The sequence below is a fragment of the Colletotrichum graminicola genome (genome assembly GCF_000149035.1).
Source record: "Colletotrichum graminicola M1.001 genomic scaffold supercont1.30, whole genome shotgun sequence".
NCBI classification, from domain to species: domain Eukaryota; kingdom Fungi; phylum Ascomycota; class Sordariomycetes; order Glomerellales; family Glomerellaceae; genus Colletotrichum; species Colletotrichum graminicola.
Genome location: NW_007361034.1, coordinates 212,691 through 230,684, shown reverse-complemented (window position 1 = coordinate 230,684; position 17,994 = coordinate 212,691). Strand labels below are relative to the sequence as shown.

General features: G+C 54.7%; 4 protein-coding genes across 4 annotated transcripts; 2 read left to right on the top strand and 2 right to left on the bottom strand.

Annotated features, from left to right (window-relative positions):
• Window positions 1-1,789: 1,789 nt before the first annotated feature.
• GLRG_07339 (LSM domain-containing protein) lies at window positions 1,790-2,492 on the bottom strand (the record flags this gene model as incomplete). The annotated part of the gene is made up of 3 exons (XM_008098024.1): window positions 1,790-2,112; window positions 2,205-2,273; window positions 2,351-2,492. The coding sequence occupies 3 exons, from the start codon at window positions 2,490-2,492 to the stop codon at window positions 1,790-1,792; spliced, it is 534 nt and encodes a 177-aa protein (XP_008096215.1).
• Window positions 2,493-3,669: 1,177 nt separating this feature from the next.
• GLRG_07338 (NUDIX domain-containing protein) lies at window positions 3,670-4,264 on the bottom strand (the record flags this gene model as incomplete). Its single annotated transcript, XM_008098023.1, has 2 exons — window positions 3,670-4,097; window positions 4,207-4,264. 2 exons carry the CDS (start codon window positions 4,262-4,264, stop codon window positions 3,670-3,672), a joined length of 486 nt encoding a protein of 161 aa, XP_008096214.1.
• A 3,510-nt stretch (window positions 4,265-7,774) lies between these two features.
• Window positions 7,775-10,962, top strand: GLRG_07337 (oxoglutarate dehydrogenase; the record flags this gene model as incomplete). Its single annotated transcript, XM_008098022.1, has 2 exons — window positions 7,775-10,364; window positions 10,421-10,962. The coding sequence occupies 2 exons, from the start codon at window positions 7,775-7,777 to the stop codon at window positions 10,960-10,962; spliced, it is 3,132 nt and encodes a 1,043-aa protein (XP_008096213.1).
• A 3,537-nt stretch (window positions 10,963-14,499) lies between these two features.
• Window positions 14,500-15,777, top strand: GLRG_07336 (arginine-tRNA-protein transferase; the record flags this gene model as incomplete). The annotated part of the gene is made up of 1 exon (XM_008098021.1): window positions 14,500-15,777. The coding sequence occupies one exon, from the start codon at window positions 14,500-14,502 to the stop codon at window positions 15,775-15,777; it is 1,278 nt and encodes a 425-aa protein (XP_008096212.1).
• Between the last annotated feature and the right edge of the window lie 2,217 nt (window positions 15,778-17,994).

Below are 17,994 nucleotides of genomic sequence, written 5' to 3'. Positions count from 1 at the left end.
GTGAAAGGGTCCCCCCTACACAGCTGCGTGGAAGGGATGAGTGATGTTTATGCGCTTGCCCAATCAGGCCGGTTGCTGGGCTGCAGATGCCGGGCTGGTGGGGAAACTGAGCCACAGACGGTCCCATGCTATTGTGGCTGGAATTGCCCAAGATGCATGGTACTCCTCCGTGTCCCGCAATGACGGACAGTCGGTTCCCGGAGACCAGGACCCAGAGTGACGGAAGCGCCATCTTCCGCAACGACGGTACAGGGACGGCTGGCACCACGTAGGCCGGAGCTGGGATCCGCCCCAGGACCTGAGAGAGCCTTGCAACTACAACAGTACCCTGTATACGATTTAGTCACTTACCGAACCCTTTTCCTTGCTGACGTTTCTTCTACGCGATAAAAAGCCAATCCTGGATTGATGGCCTTGGCCTGCCGGGGGATTCAATAGCGCTCAGCTTCAAAGTGGAGACGAACTGCAAACCTGTAATGATCCCCGCACTCAGTTCATCCCTTCCCCTCATCGTTCCTCCACTTCAAAAGCCTAGGAAGTTGGCATTCCTGTATGGCGCACCGCTGGTGTTCTCGGTGTGGACGACCCCAAGTTCACGCTGAAAGTTGACGTAGTCTCAAGTACAGTGTGATTGAAAAGTACCAGTCATGCGTGATCGAGCTGTCCGTCTTAACCTTCCACGCACGCTGAATAACAAGTTTGGCGCACCCTTACCGGCGTCGTCAACCTGCCAGATATGCATCAGTCACGCCCATTCAGACCAGGGCCTATCTTGCTCACACGATGTCGCAGTATCCCGTAGAAGTGCACTCAGCATCAGACCATCGTCCTCAAGGCAAGTCGAAACGAATGCAACCTTACTCCCCGGTTTCGGCAGATAATTGCAAAGTTGGCTGCAAAATCTGGTCTCGTGGATAACGGTTAGCCTCTAAATTCCATATGAAAACCTCTTTCTGTCGTCTCTGTTGCTTTCCACAAAGGGCCGAGCTGACACCCAGGGCACATGGACCAACATCCCGAGGGTACAGGACCACCCGGTCAATGCCGGGGATCCTCGAACAGCTTGCTGCTGGCGATGGCGCTAGTGGCTGGAGGGTGAGACCGGGATGAGGGACAACACGTCCCCGAGAGCTGGGACATTTTCGTATAGGGCTTCATCACCAGGTCATAATCCGCAGTTAGATAATTGCCAAGTGAACCAATCCAGCTGACATCGGGAGACCGTGTCAACCCCCAACGAGAACCTATCCGGCATTGATGTTCTGCCACTTGCGGCTCTCCCACGAACCCCCAGCAGGATTGTCAGTTGCACCAAACTCGCATATGACCAGCAAATGCCAGTACCGCACAAACGTCGAACACCCAGAACTCAATCGATGACCTGTTGTTAAACATTTAAATTTCTCTTCTGCTGGCGTCCGTCGTTAAGAGCGGACCCATGGGTGACGAGCATTTCACAATATTCTGCTCAACCATCCAACCAGCCCTTTCCACCGCGGCATCGAACAACAAGAGAGAGAGCCGGGGCATTCTCATCTCTTAAAGCCCATTGTCTGTCCATCTCTCCGCTTGGAAAACCCAGTCCGACTGTCGCTCATTCAAAAAGCCCACGCTCATTCGACCTTCGTTCGTTTTGCCATATGATAACATAAAAGGGGGTGACGCAGAAGCTCCTCAGGCGGTGATTTGCGCAGTGGCCAGGTATCCACGTGAGAAGTCATCATCAGAAGGGTATGCGTGTGTGTTTGTGGTGCGTGCTGTAGAACACGAAGGGCAGAGAGAGCGGAAATCAGAGAAGGATCTCGCCCATGTTCTCGCCCTCGAAGCCTAGCGTGCTCAACTTCTTGATCCGCCCCTTGTCGCGCGCCTTATCTTTGCCCCTTCTCTCGGCCGCTAGGCCCTGCACAAGCTTGAGGTCGGCCGGTTCGTAGCCTGGTGGCGGGTCGTCGTCCTTGTCGAGGTCGATCTCGCCCAGAAGGAGGACGTTTTCGCCGCGGACGAGGAAGATGCCACGCTTGATGTCTGCGAAGAGCCCGCCCTCGCGCGGGGGATTGGCGTCCGGGTCCGGGTGGGCGTAGATGCGCTCGACGGTGTCTTGGAGGACGAGGTTTGCTGGGAGCGCCTGGTTAGCCACCCCACCCCTCACGGAAGAAGACCGCTCCATGCACATGGCTGGCTAGCGGCATAGCGTATGAGATACATACCGAACTGGTCCCAGCTGCGGAGGACACCTATCAGTTTGCGCCCGTCACGGAGCGCAACCATGAGCTTCTCTACCGGCGAGGTTAGCGTTCTGTCGCGAGTGGCCCCGCACAACAATGCGGCCGAGCCTGCTGTGGTTTTCCCATACTGTCGGTCATGTCCAGTAGCTGCGCCGCAGTAGTGAACATCTGAGGCGGCAGCTGAGGGGTCTGCTGAGGCGGCGGCGCGCGTCCGCCGAGAACGGGTTGGCCCCCCTGGGGAGGGGCATCGGAGATGGTGAGGTTTTCCATGTTATCTTGTTGACATTGGTATCTGAGATTTATTGAATTCGGGCCTGTCCCAGTCCATCGATTTCTTGCAAAAGGGAGTGAGGCAAGCGAGATTTGATGTAGCGCGGCGGGTAGCTTATAAAGTGCCGCGATTGAGCATCGTCGGGGTCGAGTTGTTGCCGTCTGTCACTTTACCTAGGCTGGCTCGCTTCGTTGGTAGGTACGCTGGGCCACAGGTAGGTATGTTCGCTCAAGCCACCATCATCGTACTGTCCAACCCCTGCATGGCCAGCCTGGCGACCCCCGCCAGGTGCAGCCTCGGAAGTGCTGTTTTTGCGTCATCCGAAAGGGGGGAGAAGAAGAAGAAAAGAAGGACTGGATCACCCATGGCTGGGTCCCCGAGCACGGATCACTAACTGACAAGGCAGGCAGCCGGAGACACGTGAAAGGCGGGGCATGAGTCAATCCCTGCTGTCAAAAATTCTGATGATCTCAGATGCATGCGGGGCAGTCGCAGTCGGAGCCAGTCACACAGGTCTGGCTCGGTGTTTAGCTCTTTGGCGCAAACTTCTGCGTCGCGTGGGTGACAAGAGGTAAGGTCTCGGGTCACACGAACCCAAAGGGCACAGCATGCTTACTTCTAGCTTCGTGTTGCTTCTCTCACGATCTTCTCTCTGCGGCCTACTGTGTGCCGTGTCTATCTATTCGATCGTGGACCGTTTGTCTCCCCTCCAAAGCACGAGAAAAAAAGACTGGGAGATCCGAGGTGCATTCGTTCTGGTCAGGGCAGCCATAGCGACCTGCCACATTGATGCCTCCCGCCTCGCCAATTCGCATTTGCAGTTTACCCTCCTATGCATCCAAGCCATACCCAGCCCTGGGCCGCCCCTTTTTGTAATTTTCGTCATCTATAACAAGCCAGCCAACAACGCCCGTATCATTATGCAAATGGTTTTTTTTTTCCCACACAGGGTTAATAAGAAAGTGCTTTCGTAAAGCAATGAAACTCAGCCTCCTCAACATCGGCCGGGGGCCGGTGATCCGTGAAGTAGTGCAGTAGCAACGTATGGGCACGTTCTCGGGTGGCAGCCGGGGGGACCTCGTGGTAGTGCATACAAGAAGGACGCTCGCTTTTCGCTTCTCGTAACAGAGGGCAGGGGACTAAAGGACGAGGCGCCGGTGCGCCCGACGACGCGTATCATGACTTCTTCATGGTGCACCTGGTCAAGGCCTCAAGAAGCTCCGGCCGCGCTGCCAGAGCATCCGCGGCTTGTTCATATGTCATCCACTTCCGCTCTCTCTTGTGTCTCTCAGGCCAGTCATCCTCTTGCGTGGTGACAGTGGCCTCATAGAATCGATACAAGGCCTTGGCCGAGTCTTTGCTCGAGTGCTTCGGCGCACGTGTCTCGACGATGTCTCCCAAGTCATAGTCGATGTGGATGGTGATGCCAGCCTCTTCCCAGGCCTCACGTGCCGCCGCCTCGGTGCATTCTTCATCCGTCTCCCAGCCACCTTTGGGGAGCACCCAGCCTTTCCGGCGGGTGGACTGGATGAGAAGGACGTAACGCTTGTCCTCGGTCAAAGGAACAACGCCGGCAACCAAGCGCTCGCCTTTGGAGTTGTAACCTGCATTACCAAGGTGTTAGTGGGTCCCGCGCAGCGAGCAGGCACACCAGGGTCGGGGGAGAGGCTCAGGTGGAAAAGGGAGTCGCCTCTATCCCGTTTGCGCACTTACGCTGCTTGCTTCTTCCCGTGCGCGACTCCATTGTCCGCTCCTTACATGAGGAGGCCATGCCTGGCAACCTGACTGTCGGGGGATTCGTTGTGGAATGGGGTTGGAGGGGTAGATGATGGTGTGGACTGTCCTGAGATGCGGTTGCGGTGGGCGGTAGGTCCGGCAACTTTTATTTTTTCCCTCGCTTTGCAAGTCGAAAGCTGTCCAGGCTGAGGGGGTGGGTGTCGGGGTTTTATGCGGGCTCAAATATTTTTCAACGACATGATCGCGTTTTGTAGTGATGGAGTGGTTGATGGCGACGGGTCTTGAAGTCTACGGCTAGGTTGCCGGCGCGTATTAAGCCTTGGATGCGACCGGTTGAGAGTTGGAGCTTCCAGATTCCTCTGGAGGTTTGGCCAGTGTACGCCTCACACGGTGTGATCGTAGTTACGACGACACAAACACACGCGCGCACACACACACAACCGACAGCAGCGGCAGCGGCGGCGGCGGCGAAGAGAGGCGAGGGGACCGCTTGGGTAGATTCACCACGGCGCTGGAGAAAGGAGTGGGACCAGCCTGTGTAGAGCTGGCTGGCCAGTCGCACGTTTCCGGCCAAAGGGCTGAGCTTGACCGAACCGAGTCACGCAATTGCTGCAGCGAGCGAAGGCAAACGAGCGGGAGTCGAACGGGTGATAAGAGTGAGGGAGAAGAAGGCAGGCAGCAGAAAGGCTCGTCGTGCGTCTTTCCTCAGAATGGGTTTTGAGGCAATGGCCGATGCAGATTTCGGTTGTCCAGAGGGGAGGAAGGTCAAGAAGGATGAGACAGCGAGGCGGGCGTCAGATGTGACTGAGGCACTACCAGCTTGTGACGAGCGACCCTGGTGACTGAAGGTAAAGAGTAAAAATAAAAGGGCGAACTTTCTGGCTTACGACCCGGCCGCAATGGGTACGGGACAAAAAGGGTTTGACGTGGAAAGGGAAAGAAACGAGACGGGGAAGGGCCAGGATGGGTAGAAGTTGCTGGAGCCGTGGCAGTAATAAAGCAGAACGGAGCTCTGGTGCAAGCCAGAGGGCGTCATGTCTCGCGCCATAAGAGCAAAACGGGGGGGGGAGAACGGGCTCCAGGGGAAATTAAAGTTGACTTATATACTTGATCCTTTGAAGACAGAGAGCTTGTGCCTCTAGGAGGCCACGGCACCGAGGTAGCAGCTAGCAGACTCCATAAGAACAAAATACGGAGGAAGAAACAAAAGAAGGAAAGGAAAAAAGCCAGGGTACGATGCCAGACTGGGGACGGTTAGGTAGGTGTGGTGTGGGAGGGATTGAGCCAGAGACGGTCGACCGAAATGAATGGACAAGTACTCCGTACCTACCTACATTACAGTAGGTGGGAAGACAGAACAAACCAAACCCAAACCCAAACCCAAACACCCAAACGCTAGGGGGGAAATCGGCAGGTGTGGAATAAGTGTAGGTAGGAACCGGGGATGGATGGGTGTGAGAAGTGACATGCATGGCAAAGCTCCCCCTTGGTGGCTATTGGATTCAGGGCAGGGAGGGACAGCTTCCAACCTGGAACCGGTCACCTTTGACCTGCCTGGGCAAGGAATGCCTCTCCCGTACACTAGGTATTCCGTTCTCACACTCCCTTCTCCCCGAACTCGGTTGCAAGTACAGTACTTCCCTCCTCAGGCAGGCAGTATGCATCATCGAGAAGCAAGCCAAGAAAAAAGCGTGATGATGCCCCCATTTCTATCGTCTGTTCAATGCCGTTCTTGTACGCACGCGCCAAGCCCTAGACAGCCCGGCTCCTGCCCAGCAGGTAAAAAAAAATAAAAAAGGAGAAAAGGAAAGGGCAGGTCGGGCCATTGCAGAAGTCCGTGTACCTCTCCTCACAACTTGAATGGTCTACCTAGTATTACTTAGTACATACATGCATACATGCATGGTATGGCTCACCAGGCGGCGTTGAGCGATACCGCCGCTAATCTTCTCACAGGTTAACTGGGTCGAGGGAACCAGCTTCACCGTCCACATGCCCACGAAGTGGACAAAAGTTCAAGCCCGGTACCGATATTTCAGCACTTTCTTACCATGTCAGCGGCAGGCCCTTGATGCCCTTCCTGATGCCATCCATACGAAGTACTTAGGGGCATGTCACCCACTATTCGTCGACCTCGCCGCCGCCTCGCTTCAACGCTCAAGCATTGGGTGCCAAATGTGCCGCATGTCCTGCAGGCTCGGCATCCACTGCACTTGTGGCAGTGTATCCGTATGTCCCCAAGACTGCGTTAGACGGGTGGGGGGGTGCTACACCTCTTGTCTGGTCACGATGCAACTCTCAACACCCCCCGTCCAGCCCCGTCTAGTACGGATGGGAGACGAGTCGACCCCAAGCCTTCGCACGCCAGGTAGTGTACGGATACATGGAGTACCTACCACTGGACAAACGCTCCTATACCTACCTGTTCCCACGGCCCACTTGTACATTAACAGCCTACCTAGCTAGCTAGGTATGGGTATGTAGGCTGGTATCTTCTGTCCACCGTTTCGACGTTGACTGCTTTCGTTGCTTCAGGCTGACACAGTCGCCTGCACACCGTTTCCCCCCACGAACTTCGTCAGTCCTGGACCTCGATACCCTGCAACTCGCAAATCATTCGCATTGTCGCTCGCAGTTCCAATTCTGTCGCCAACTTTGAAACTAACAGAGAAGCCCCAACTAGGTAGGCTCTTTCTTGCCGAGCTGCATGCATCCTCACAGCTTCGTGACCCGTGACATAACTGCTCTACTCTTTGGGTTTACTCGGCGTCTTCCATGGCTTTTTTTGGCTTGTCGAAAATAAGGCTAGATGATCGGTCCAAGTACCAGAACTTGGCACGACTCTTTCACTCTCTCTTGGCCCAATCACTGAGATGCCGACCTTGTGTCCGACTTCCCAGGCCACCTACTTGTCCATCGATTGTGCCCACCCCCCTTTTGGCACGACCCCAACGGCCTGTTTCCGTTTCTCTGCTGGCTTGATCCAGGAGGCAGAGCCGGGGACACACCACTGGACCGACTTCTAGCCCTCACAGCTGACTAATCCGGCTGTCCTGGGACCTTTTGCCAAAGCCTGTATACCCCTATCGCTTCAGCATCCAAAAAAAGCATCTCATTGAAACCTTGCGCCTCAAGTCCCTGTAGATAGCTTCATTCTCCAGCAACCTTGCTGCCGCCGCCAGGTAGGTATACATATAGCGACTGAAGCTGGGCTCTAGTCCCCCGTCTCCATCAACCATACATCTCATCAATCCTTCCCAACACGCAAGCGTACAAGTACATACATTGAAGTCGTGTACCCGAGGTGCTGTTTGCACACTCATCCTGCATCACGTGAGCCAATCAATGCGCCTGACCGGGTTACGACAGCTACATTTTTCTCCACCTGCCCCTAGGCCAGTCTGACAGATTTGCCGCAGGCCCGTACAAACCCGACCTGCTTCTTCCGAGGACCGACAAAGTCCCGTCCTCTTGTATATTCTTCTTTTTCCACGTTCATCCTTTTTACGAACTTCCTCGTCACCCTCCCCCACCATCCGCCACCATGTTGCGAAGCTCTGTGTGTAGAGCTGGCACCCGGGCGCTTTACGCCTCGAAACCTACAAACTCGCAATCATGCTTCTCAACCATCGCGTCGCGAACCTCGTCGAGGAAGCTCGCTGCTGCGCGTCGCCCTCTGGCTCTGACCAGCCAACGTCACTATGCGAGCGCAACCGACTCGGCCCCCAACCCTAACGACAACTTCCTGTCGGGCAACACTGCCAACTACATCGATGAAATGTACATGCAGTGGAAGCAGGACCCCAAGAGCGTACACGTATCATGGCAGGTCTACTTCAAGAACATGGAGAATGGCGACATGCCTATCGCACAGGCCTTCACTCCTCCCCCCTCTCTGGTCCCTGGTGCCACTGGTGGCGTTCCAGGCATTGCCGCTGGCCCCGGTCAGGGCTCTGAGATCACCAACCACTTGAAGGTTCAGCTCCTGGTGCGCGCCTACCAAGCTCGTGGTCACCACAAGGCCAACATTGACCCACTGGGTATCCGAAACGAGTCCGCTGGCTTCGGCAACATCAAGCCCAAGGAGCTCAGCCTCGAACACTACCAATTCTCCGAGAAGGATCTTGACGCCGAGTACGAGCTTGGCCCCGGCATCCTCCCGCGCTTCAAGAAAGATGGCCGCGAGAAGATGACTCTCCGCGAGATCATTGACGCTTGCGAAAAGATTTACTGCGGTTCTTACGGCATCGAGTTCATCCACATTCCCGACAGAGAGAAGTGCGACTGGCTGCGTGAGCGCATTGAGGTTCCCCAGCCCTTTAAGTACTCGATCGACGAGAAGCGCCGGATCCTCGACCGCCTCATCTGGAGTTCCAGCTTCGAATCCTTCCTTGCCACAAAATATCCCAACGACAAGCGTTTTGGTCTCGAGGGTTGCGAGACCCTCGTTCCTGGTATGAAGGCTCTGATCGATCGCAGTGTTGATTATGGTGTCAAGGATATCGTCATTGGTATGCCTCATCGCGGTCGCCTCAACGTCCTCAGCAATGTCGTCAGGAAGCCCAACGAGTCTATCTTCAGCGAGTTTGCCGGAACTGCCGGCGCTGAGGATGAGGGCTCCGGTGACGTCAAGTACCATCTCGGTATGAACTTCGAGCGCCCTACGCCCTCTGGCAAGCGTGTTCAGCTCTCCCTCGTAGCCAACCCTTCTCACTTGGAGGCCGAAGACCCTGTCGTGCTTGGCAAGACCCGCGCCATCCAGCATTACAACAACGATGAGAAGACTCACCGCACTGCAATGGGCGTCTTGCTCCACGGTGACGCTGCTTTCGCAGCCCAGGGTGTCGTCTACGAATGCCTCGGATTCCACTCTCTGCCTGCTTTCTCCACCGGTGGTACCATTCATTTGGTTGTCAACAACCAGATCGGTTTCACCACCGACCCTCGTTTCGCTCGCTCCACCGCTTACTGTACCGACATTGCTAAGGCCATCGACGCCCCTGTCTTCCACGTGAACGCGGATGATGTTGAGGCCGTTAACTTCGTTTGCCAGATGGCCGCCGACTGGCGAGCTGAGTTCCAGCAGGACGTCATCATCGACTTGGTCTGCTACCGTAAGCACGGTCACAACGAGACGGACCAGCCTTCTTTCACCCAGCCCCTCATGTACAAGCGCATCCAAGACCACGAGCCCCAGATCTCTATCTACGTCAACAAGCTTCTGGAGGACGGCAGCTTCACCAAGGAGGACATTGAAGAGCACAAGCAGTGGGTCTGGGGAATGTTGGAGGAGAGTTTCTCCAAGTCCAAGGACTACCAGCCTACTTCCAAGGAATGGACCACCTCCGCCTGGAACGGCTTCAAGTCTCCCAAGGAGCTTGCTACTGAGGTCCTCCCTCACCACGAGACCAGCGTTGACAGGCAGACCCTCAACCATCTTGGAGAGGTCATCGGCAGCACCCCTGAGGACTTCCACGTTCACCGCAACCTGAAGCGTATTCTGTCCAACCGTACCAAGTCTGTCATCGAGGGCAAGAACATCGACTTCCCCACCGCCGAGGCTCTGGCGTTCGGCTCCCTTGTCACTGAAGGCCACCACGTCCGCGTTTCCGGTCAGGATGTTGAGCGTGGAACCTTCTCCCAGCGTCACGCTGTCTTCCATGACCAGGAGACAGAGGACACCCACACTCCTCTCCAGCACGTCAGCAAGGACCAGGGCAAGTTTGTCATCTCCAACTCTTCCCTGAGTGAGTTCGGCGCACTTGGATTCGAGTACGGCTACTCTCTGTCGTCCCCCAACGCCTTGGTAATGTGGGAGGCTCAATTCGGTGACTTTGCCAACAACGCACAGTGCATCATTGACCAGTTCATCGCCTCGGGCGAGGCCAAGTGGATGCAGAGAACCGGTCTTGTCGTGTCCCTGCCTCACGGCTACGACGGTCAAGGTCCTGAGCACTCCTCCGGTCGTCTGGAGCGATGGCTTCAGCTGAGCAACGAGGACCCCCGTGTCTTCCCGTCTCCCGAGAAGCTTGAGCGCCAGCACCAGGACTGTAACATGCAGGTTGTGTATATGACGAGTCCCTCCAACCTGTTCCACGTGCTCCGTAGACAGATGCACCGTCAATTCCGCAAGCGTAAGTCCTCGTCACACAACCCAACATTTCTGCCTCTCGTCGCTAACATCCTCTAGCTCTCATCATATTCTTCTCCAAGGCTTTGCTCCGCCACCCTCTGGCTCGCTCCAACATTGAGGAGTTCACTGATGACTCTCACTTCCGCTGGATCATCCCTGACCCCGAGCACGAGACCGGCGCCATCAAGCCCAAGGAGGAGATTGACCGCGTCATCCTCTGCTCTGGTCAGGTCTGGGCTACTCTGTCCAAGTACCGTGCTGACAACAAGATTGACAACGTTGCTCTCACCCGTCTCGAGCAGCTTAACCCCTTCCCTTGGCAACAGCTGAAGGAGAACCTTGACCAGTACCCCAACGCCAAGACCATTGTTTGGTGCCAGGAGGAGCCTCTCAACGCCGGTGCATGGAGCTTCACGCAGCCTCGCCTTGAGACCCTGCTCAACAACACCGAGCATCACGACCGCAAGCATGTCATGTATGCGGGACGTGGACCTAGCGCGTCCGTCGCGGCGGGTAACAAGGGACTGCACAACAAGGAGGAGCAGGAGTTCTTGGAAATGGCTTTCTCCGTCAAGCAGGACAAGTTGAAGGGCGAGTAAACGACCACACTACAGACTATACACAGCGGGCAATATGAAGTGATTCAAAAGATGGGTCACAACCGGATGAGAAACTGGTGGGGAGCATTTACCTCTGTGATATTGCAGAGGTTGTAATGATATGTACCTGTATTATGTTATACCTATTTACCTATGTTTCTACTACGTCACGTAGAAATTCGTAAATGAGGCAATCCCTTTATATGGAAAATCTTGGTGTACCCTTGGCGTCTCATCCGTCTAATCCACCATTAGAATGAGGCTGTTTCGCCGTTACTTCACCCAGCACCTTTTCTTTTTTTTTCTTTTTCTTTTTTTTTGAGATTCGCAGCCCCTGGAAACGGTACACGGCCGAAGTTGCAGGCAGATCAGAAATAGTTCCACCACTAATCCATCAACCCCAAGCCGCCTTACACGTGGCCCGTTCTTGTCTGACCAGAAACATGCCCAGGAAGTCTACAAACGCCATCATATTAGGTAAGGTCAGAGGCAAGGCATCCAGGGACTCAGATGTCACAGTCCAAAGCCCCAGTTTCCACACAGCAATCAGTCACTTCTATGTCTTGGCCCGAGGAACAAGCATCTCGCTGGCACGAGTGCCCAATGCAAATGATGCCGTTCCGTTCCGGCTAAAGCAAGCAAGTGCTTCAATACGAATTCGAAACCATAGCCAGAGCCACTACGTGGGGCCTCTTTAGTCTAAAGACAAGGGAGGGCCGGACTGTGGACTCGAGCGTCTCCTTTGACGTGTGTACAGCGTGGCATATAGGGACTGCTTGACGAACGAGCAACCCGATTACTTGCTGAACAACAGTGTTTCTTGCTATTAATATTACCCATATCCAAGCTTCAGGTCAAGCAAATATGTGCTTCTCGGTGGCAACGCAGTCTCGAGTTCGTTTCCAGCCACGTCTTTGGCAAGAGATCTTCGAGTTGCTCAGCGGACTAAGGACCTTGATGATTACATTGTCTCCGACAGCCTCAAGTACAGCGATTCCTTAAAGAGGGCCAACAGCCATGACGTACAGGACCGCAAGACCAATTTGAGAGCTGACTTGGTCGAAATGCGTAAAGCCCGTATGATCTTGACTCTGCCAGTCGCGTTTCCACTAATCCGGTTCCTCGATCCGGGGGCTGCAGCCAACCATCCATCTTGGTCCGTTAGACTCGAGATGTTTGGCGGGATGCATCCCACACTGCATCGGAAGACGCTACTACTGGAGGACAACCAACCTCAGATGATGGTAGCTCATGACTCTCTTGGCCCGCGGGGGTGGGCGTTGTTTGCGGGGGGGTTTCGCGTCCAGATACTATGTCAGCGTGAGCCAGTCTAGCATCCGGCATTTTCATCGGCTTGCCTTTACAGATATCTAGGTGCGGAAGTGAGCGATTGGAGGCTTTGCAGTACGGCGGCCAAGGAAGCTTACCATGCAATGACCTTCCCTGTCGAGGAACCGTCCATGGGGAGGTGGTACGTACACTAATCGCAGCACCGTTCATGTCACCCACTGCATCCATCGTAAATTGCAGCGAGTCCCGACATTTTGAGCATCTTCACGTCGCTCCGTGTCGTCTATTTGCTGGTGCAGTGCGCGTTAACTCAACGGCTTCCGTCACTAGCAGCGCCCCAGCTTCCTAGCTCAGGTAGCACCGCTTGCCTACGCTATCGCATCTCATCTTCCCAGTTAGGCCTATCTCTCGCGTCATTCTCCGATCCGACAGAGCCGCCACCACCGTATCCTAGCACGGTGTGTACGCAGCACATCCCTCTTGGGCCAACAGGATTACGAGCCCTATCATCTGCCGGAGGGTAACGCTGGCAGCTCGCATCTCTCATGCTCTGGGCTCTGCGCTCCTGCATATCCGACCCATCCATCCATCATCGCCGTGTGACGAACAGGCAGAAACAACAGAGCAGGTAGAGCGGCGTAAAGCAATACGGAGCCCGACTTACATTGGCGCTGATACGCCGACAAGGCGGAAGCAAAGCTGTCGCGCAGGGCGCCTTCACGGACAGGCAAAGACGGCGTCGTCATACCGGGGTTTCCAACCATTACCATTGGATGTTAATTGGCTTCCTCCAGCCTACATATACAGACCGGTCCATGATACTAGCAGACTCCTCACTAACTATTCCAAGGGCGAGCCTTAGACGCATCACGTCCGTGTTCGCATCCGCATTGCCTTGCTGCGGCGGGTTCAGGACAGCAAGCGTTACGGCCAACCAGCCACTAGCAGTTACAGCTACTGCATTCGTTGTTCGCGACTGACCGACGACCACCCACCCCTTCCTTCCCCCCATTGCATCACGAGCTCCATAGCCCCGCCAGTCCACCTCCTCGTCTCGACGTTGCAAGCGTGTGTGAGTGAGGGGTTCCGTCCACAAGTTCAATCGCACCGAGGTTTCGCAACAGCGAGGCTAGATACTTAGGCCAGCAGCAACGCCCTACGGCCCCTACCACGAGCGGTCCTCTACCGCCGAACCTCACCTCACCCAAGACAAAACACCCTCCCTCCTTACCCCCCTCTACAGTGGGTATCGCTGGGCGTCGCACGTCATCAAACAACCCAGGGAACTTTGACAACTGATTCCAGCTAATTTTCCGTGCTCGTTCAGCGCTAGTCGAGCGGGCTGCTTCCCTGGTGCATTGGAGCGCGCAAGTCGCAGCAGACAGCCATGGACGACATAGGCATGCAGACCCCTGATGATGCATTGTCCTATATAACCCAAATCGGTGAGTCAGTCGTTCACCCTATTCTCTCCTCCAACCATCTACCCCCGTGCAGCGTTGCCCACCCGCAGTTGGCTCGTGGCATTTTATGGGGAAGCTCTCGTCGTCCTCCCGCCACATGCACTTTTGGCTTAGTTGCCCTTTCCTCGTGCGATTGCGCCGATCCCTGTTACCGCATCCTCTTTCTTGTCACGCAAGCCTCTCCGACTTCGACCCTTCGATGTCGGCGCAAGCTGAAGGTGCGCGATGGATGCGCCACGGCCGAATCCCACGCTCGCTGGGCCGTCGGTCTTCAAACTTCAGATACCCTGGCCGCGTGCGCACATGATTGTTTCTTTCACCCCTCCCCACCGGTCAGTGCTAAGGAGCCCTTGCAGCCGGTTTCGCGACTCGGCTCCATATGCCCGAAAGCGCCGTGGGGGTGGCGGATGGGGATCTAAAGTTCCTCTACATCTACAACGAGCGAGTGCTCAGGCTCATGCTTCTGAGCTACCCGTAATAAAGACGGCTCAGTAGTAATTGCTGCACCGTGACATGCCGACTAACTCGTGCCCAGGTTACTCGAACTCGTCGCGCTGTGGTTACTGTGGCCGCCAAGGCAAGAGTCAGTCAAAACGTGAATGCCATCCCGCATCCCCAAGGCCATCCCTCGTGAATTCTCCGGAACCTTGTGTCAGCATATCGTGTTCTCCCACGTCACGGCGTACCGCCGCATGCCCTCATCACACTAGCTGCACGTGGGCTGGCCAAAGGGCGACTCGCAGCTAGCCACTGTGAGAATACGGCGCGTGAACAGTTTACTAACATGGACCATCGTTTTTCAGGCTTCTCTTACTATGCTAAAGCCACATCCCTCACTCCCGAATACTATCAGACCCTACTTGACCACTATTGGAGGCGCTCCGGGACGACCCTCTACCGGCCGGACCAGCTCCACGCGTGCTGTGTTCACTACACTTTGCGGCTGGACTCCACCCAGTTCAAACCCACCCGGGATCAGCGTCAAACGATCAACCGCTTCAACAAGTTCCTGACCGGAGAGGCCTACGCAAAGGAAGCGGCCCGTGTCCATCCGCGGACACGCGAACAGGCAAAGAAGCGGGATTCCGAATTCGATCTCACCGAGAGGGTCCACGAGGCGGAGTACGACTCGCTGCAGGTGCCCCCCGAGCCTGCTCACGTCTTCACCGTCACGCTGGAGCATGATGACTTCACCGAGGAGAAGTATCTCGTGTACGAGAACTACCAACGCGTCGTCCACAAGGAACACGCTGCAGATATCACGAGGCGTGGCTTCCAGCGCTTTCTGTGCGAGTCTCCCGTTCAGCGCAGGACAATCACGACGGACGACGGCAAGGAGCAACGCCTAGGCTCCTTCCACCAATGCTACCGCTTAGACGGCAGGTTGGTGGCCATAGGCGTTTTGGATTTGCTCCCCCACTGCGTCAGTGCCGTGTACTTCCTCTACCATGAGTCCATCCACAAGTATGCCCCAGGAAAGCTGGGCGCCATTCGCGAGATTGCTCTGGCACGGGAAGGAGGGTATCGCTACTGGTACCCTGGCTTCTACATTCACACGTGTCCCAAGATGCGATACAAGATTGATTACACGCCACAGTACATATTGGACCCAGAGACACTGGCTTGGGATCTGATGGACAAGCGAGTTACGGACCTCCTTGACAAGAAGCAGTATCTGAGCTTATCCAAGGAGAAGCCCGATACCCCGGGAAATGGCGGCCCCAAGGAAGCCATTGAGAACACAACAGCAGGCGACGAGCTTGCCGGAGAAGACCCTGTGAGCGAGAACGGCGACGACGATAAAGATACATTCCTTTTCAACACTGGCATGCCGGGCATCATGTCGCTGGATGAGATACGCTCCCTGGACCAGATGGACCACCTCAAGCTACGGATAGACGGCTCCGGCATGCTCTTCGAGACGGGTGATCTGGTGGCCTGGCAGCGTCAGGATGTTGGATCCAGCGGGTGTTTGAAGGCCGGAATCGCAGAGTTGGTCGCGGCATTGGGACCTGAACTATTGGATGATCTCGTGGTGGACTTTTGGAATCCTCACATGTAAGGGACGAAGCGGGATGGCCGGCGTGACCATCTCACCAATGTCTCCGTGGACTGCGATCACATCGAAGTCTTGGTACAAATTCAAGTGTATAATTCAAGCTCTAGATGGACGCCTTCGCTTGATGACATGCCTTTGTGACCGTAAAAGCTTGATAAGACCCCCCAAGCATTGAATGAGAGCTTCTAGTTGGCCGTTCAACAAGCATGGGCCTTTCAGATGTCTGTATAATTTTGGAGAAACTGCCGCGTTATGTACTTAAGCTAGTACGCTCAACATCAGTGTTGGCAGTCATCGACTGACCCATCGACTGTTGGAAAGCCGATGTCAGGCCTTGTTGAGATGGCTTTCTGTGTTCATGTCTGCCTTGCTTCGAAGGGCACTTTTGTTGTCTGTTCTGACCATCCACGATCCCAATCGCATACAATGTTCCACCATCGCCTATTGGCGCATACTTGTGCCCTTCTATCATTGTCATGGAGTTTAGTCATTCGCGGGTCTGCCGTCTGTGAGATTTTAGATCAGTTCTAGGGAATGACGGAAGATACAAAGCGCACAGGTCGTTCAACTCCATCTTAGCCAGGTCGAGTATCACGCAGAGATAACGAAGAGGAGAACAACGTGTCCAAGCCCGTTATTCCAATTCTCCAGTATAGTTGCCTCGCAGACCTACGGGAGATCACGCCTGCGTTACTGCATAACGTCGCAGCGACGATAACACGGAACTGGCTGTTGACCCGGTTGGCCAGGCAAGTCCACTGCCCGTCTGATAGGATCGATCATCCACTTCAGGGTAAATAGAATCAATTGCTTCATGTGATTACCACATTGACGCGCCGGGTAGCATTGAAAAAGTCAAATACTTCGGAGGGATGAGAAGGAAAGACATCCGGTCTCCAGGAGCATTTAACCATATTAATGCCGCAACCAAGCCACTCACACCAGGAGCGGCATGCCCAGGGACGTTCTTCAGAACCATTTTGATAAATAATACTCCCACGTGGCCCCGATCTTGCGTTCAATACCAATCTCAAAGTCTATCCAGGGTCGGATCGAAGGTCCTTCATGGTCGCCCGGGGACTTATAGCATCCCTAAACTGAAAACAGTGGGCACCCGATTTCTCATCACCTCTCTCTCTCTGTCTCTCTTTCTCTCTCTCTGTGATATGAGGCCCGTTTAACCCGGTTCGGATGGTTGTGTTTTCTCGGAGTTGGTCGTGGCGAAATGAAGTTTGTCTCCCAGGGGGCGAGGTCACCGTGTAAGCATTGAATCTTCCCATGCCGATTAACCGTAACCGACCAATCGAGCTGAGCGAGCCTTGGAATAAGCTTGTATCCATCATCCATAGTTCTTGCCGATCCGGGAAGGGCCGCCACCCGCTCCTGCCTTCCTCCGCCTTACCGCCTTTCATCCCATGTCTCCCACCCAGCCTCGCCAACCAACCACTTCACCCTCAAGGTCCTCCGAACCAAGAACGAGCTTCTCGCTCTACTTAATTCAGAAAGAATAGAGTAACCATCACCAGCACAGCAGGCGGCTCCTAGGCGTAGGGGTTCAGGTCAAACTGTGTCATGTGGTTGAGTCGCCAAGGTCGATGGTTCGAATCCTACCCGAGTCAACAAAAATATTCCGCACCGGACAGCCTACTCGACGACAGGCTAGCGATGAATTCGACTTCCCGGCATGTGCACCAGAGATGTAGCTCCCACCGGGGAGTGAACTCTTTTGACCTTTCTTACCTAGGCCATCCGTCCATGAGGGTGTACAGACAGAGCGTAATATATTCCTTGAGACATTGGGGTTCCTTTACCACCTCGAGGGTCGCTTTACACTCTACGACACCCGCCTATTTATTGACTGTGACACTGTTAAAGCTGTCACTGTGTAGACTAAATATCTCTACAACGTTATTAATAGTTCCCTTGTACGGATGAAGGGACTCTGCGGCCAGCCTGTCCTAGAAGAACCTAGCTGCTAGCACCTAACTAAAGAGAACCTTTTGCCTTTTAACTACAAAGTGTAGCTATTCACACTACGTAATTACAACTACACATAGTGCTATATCTTTACATTTTTACAATTCTACTGCTGCAACAGCCTAAATTATGATATTCTATCCCTATTACCACCTGCGACAGGCATCCTACTAGCGAACGTAGCTACTACCTTCGCCTGAATCTCTGACATAGACCCTGATACAGTATACGATGCCACTCTTG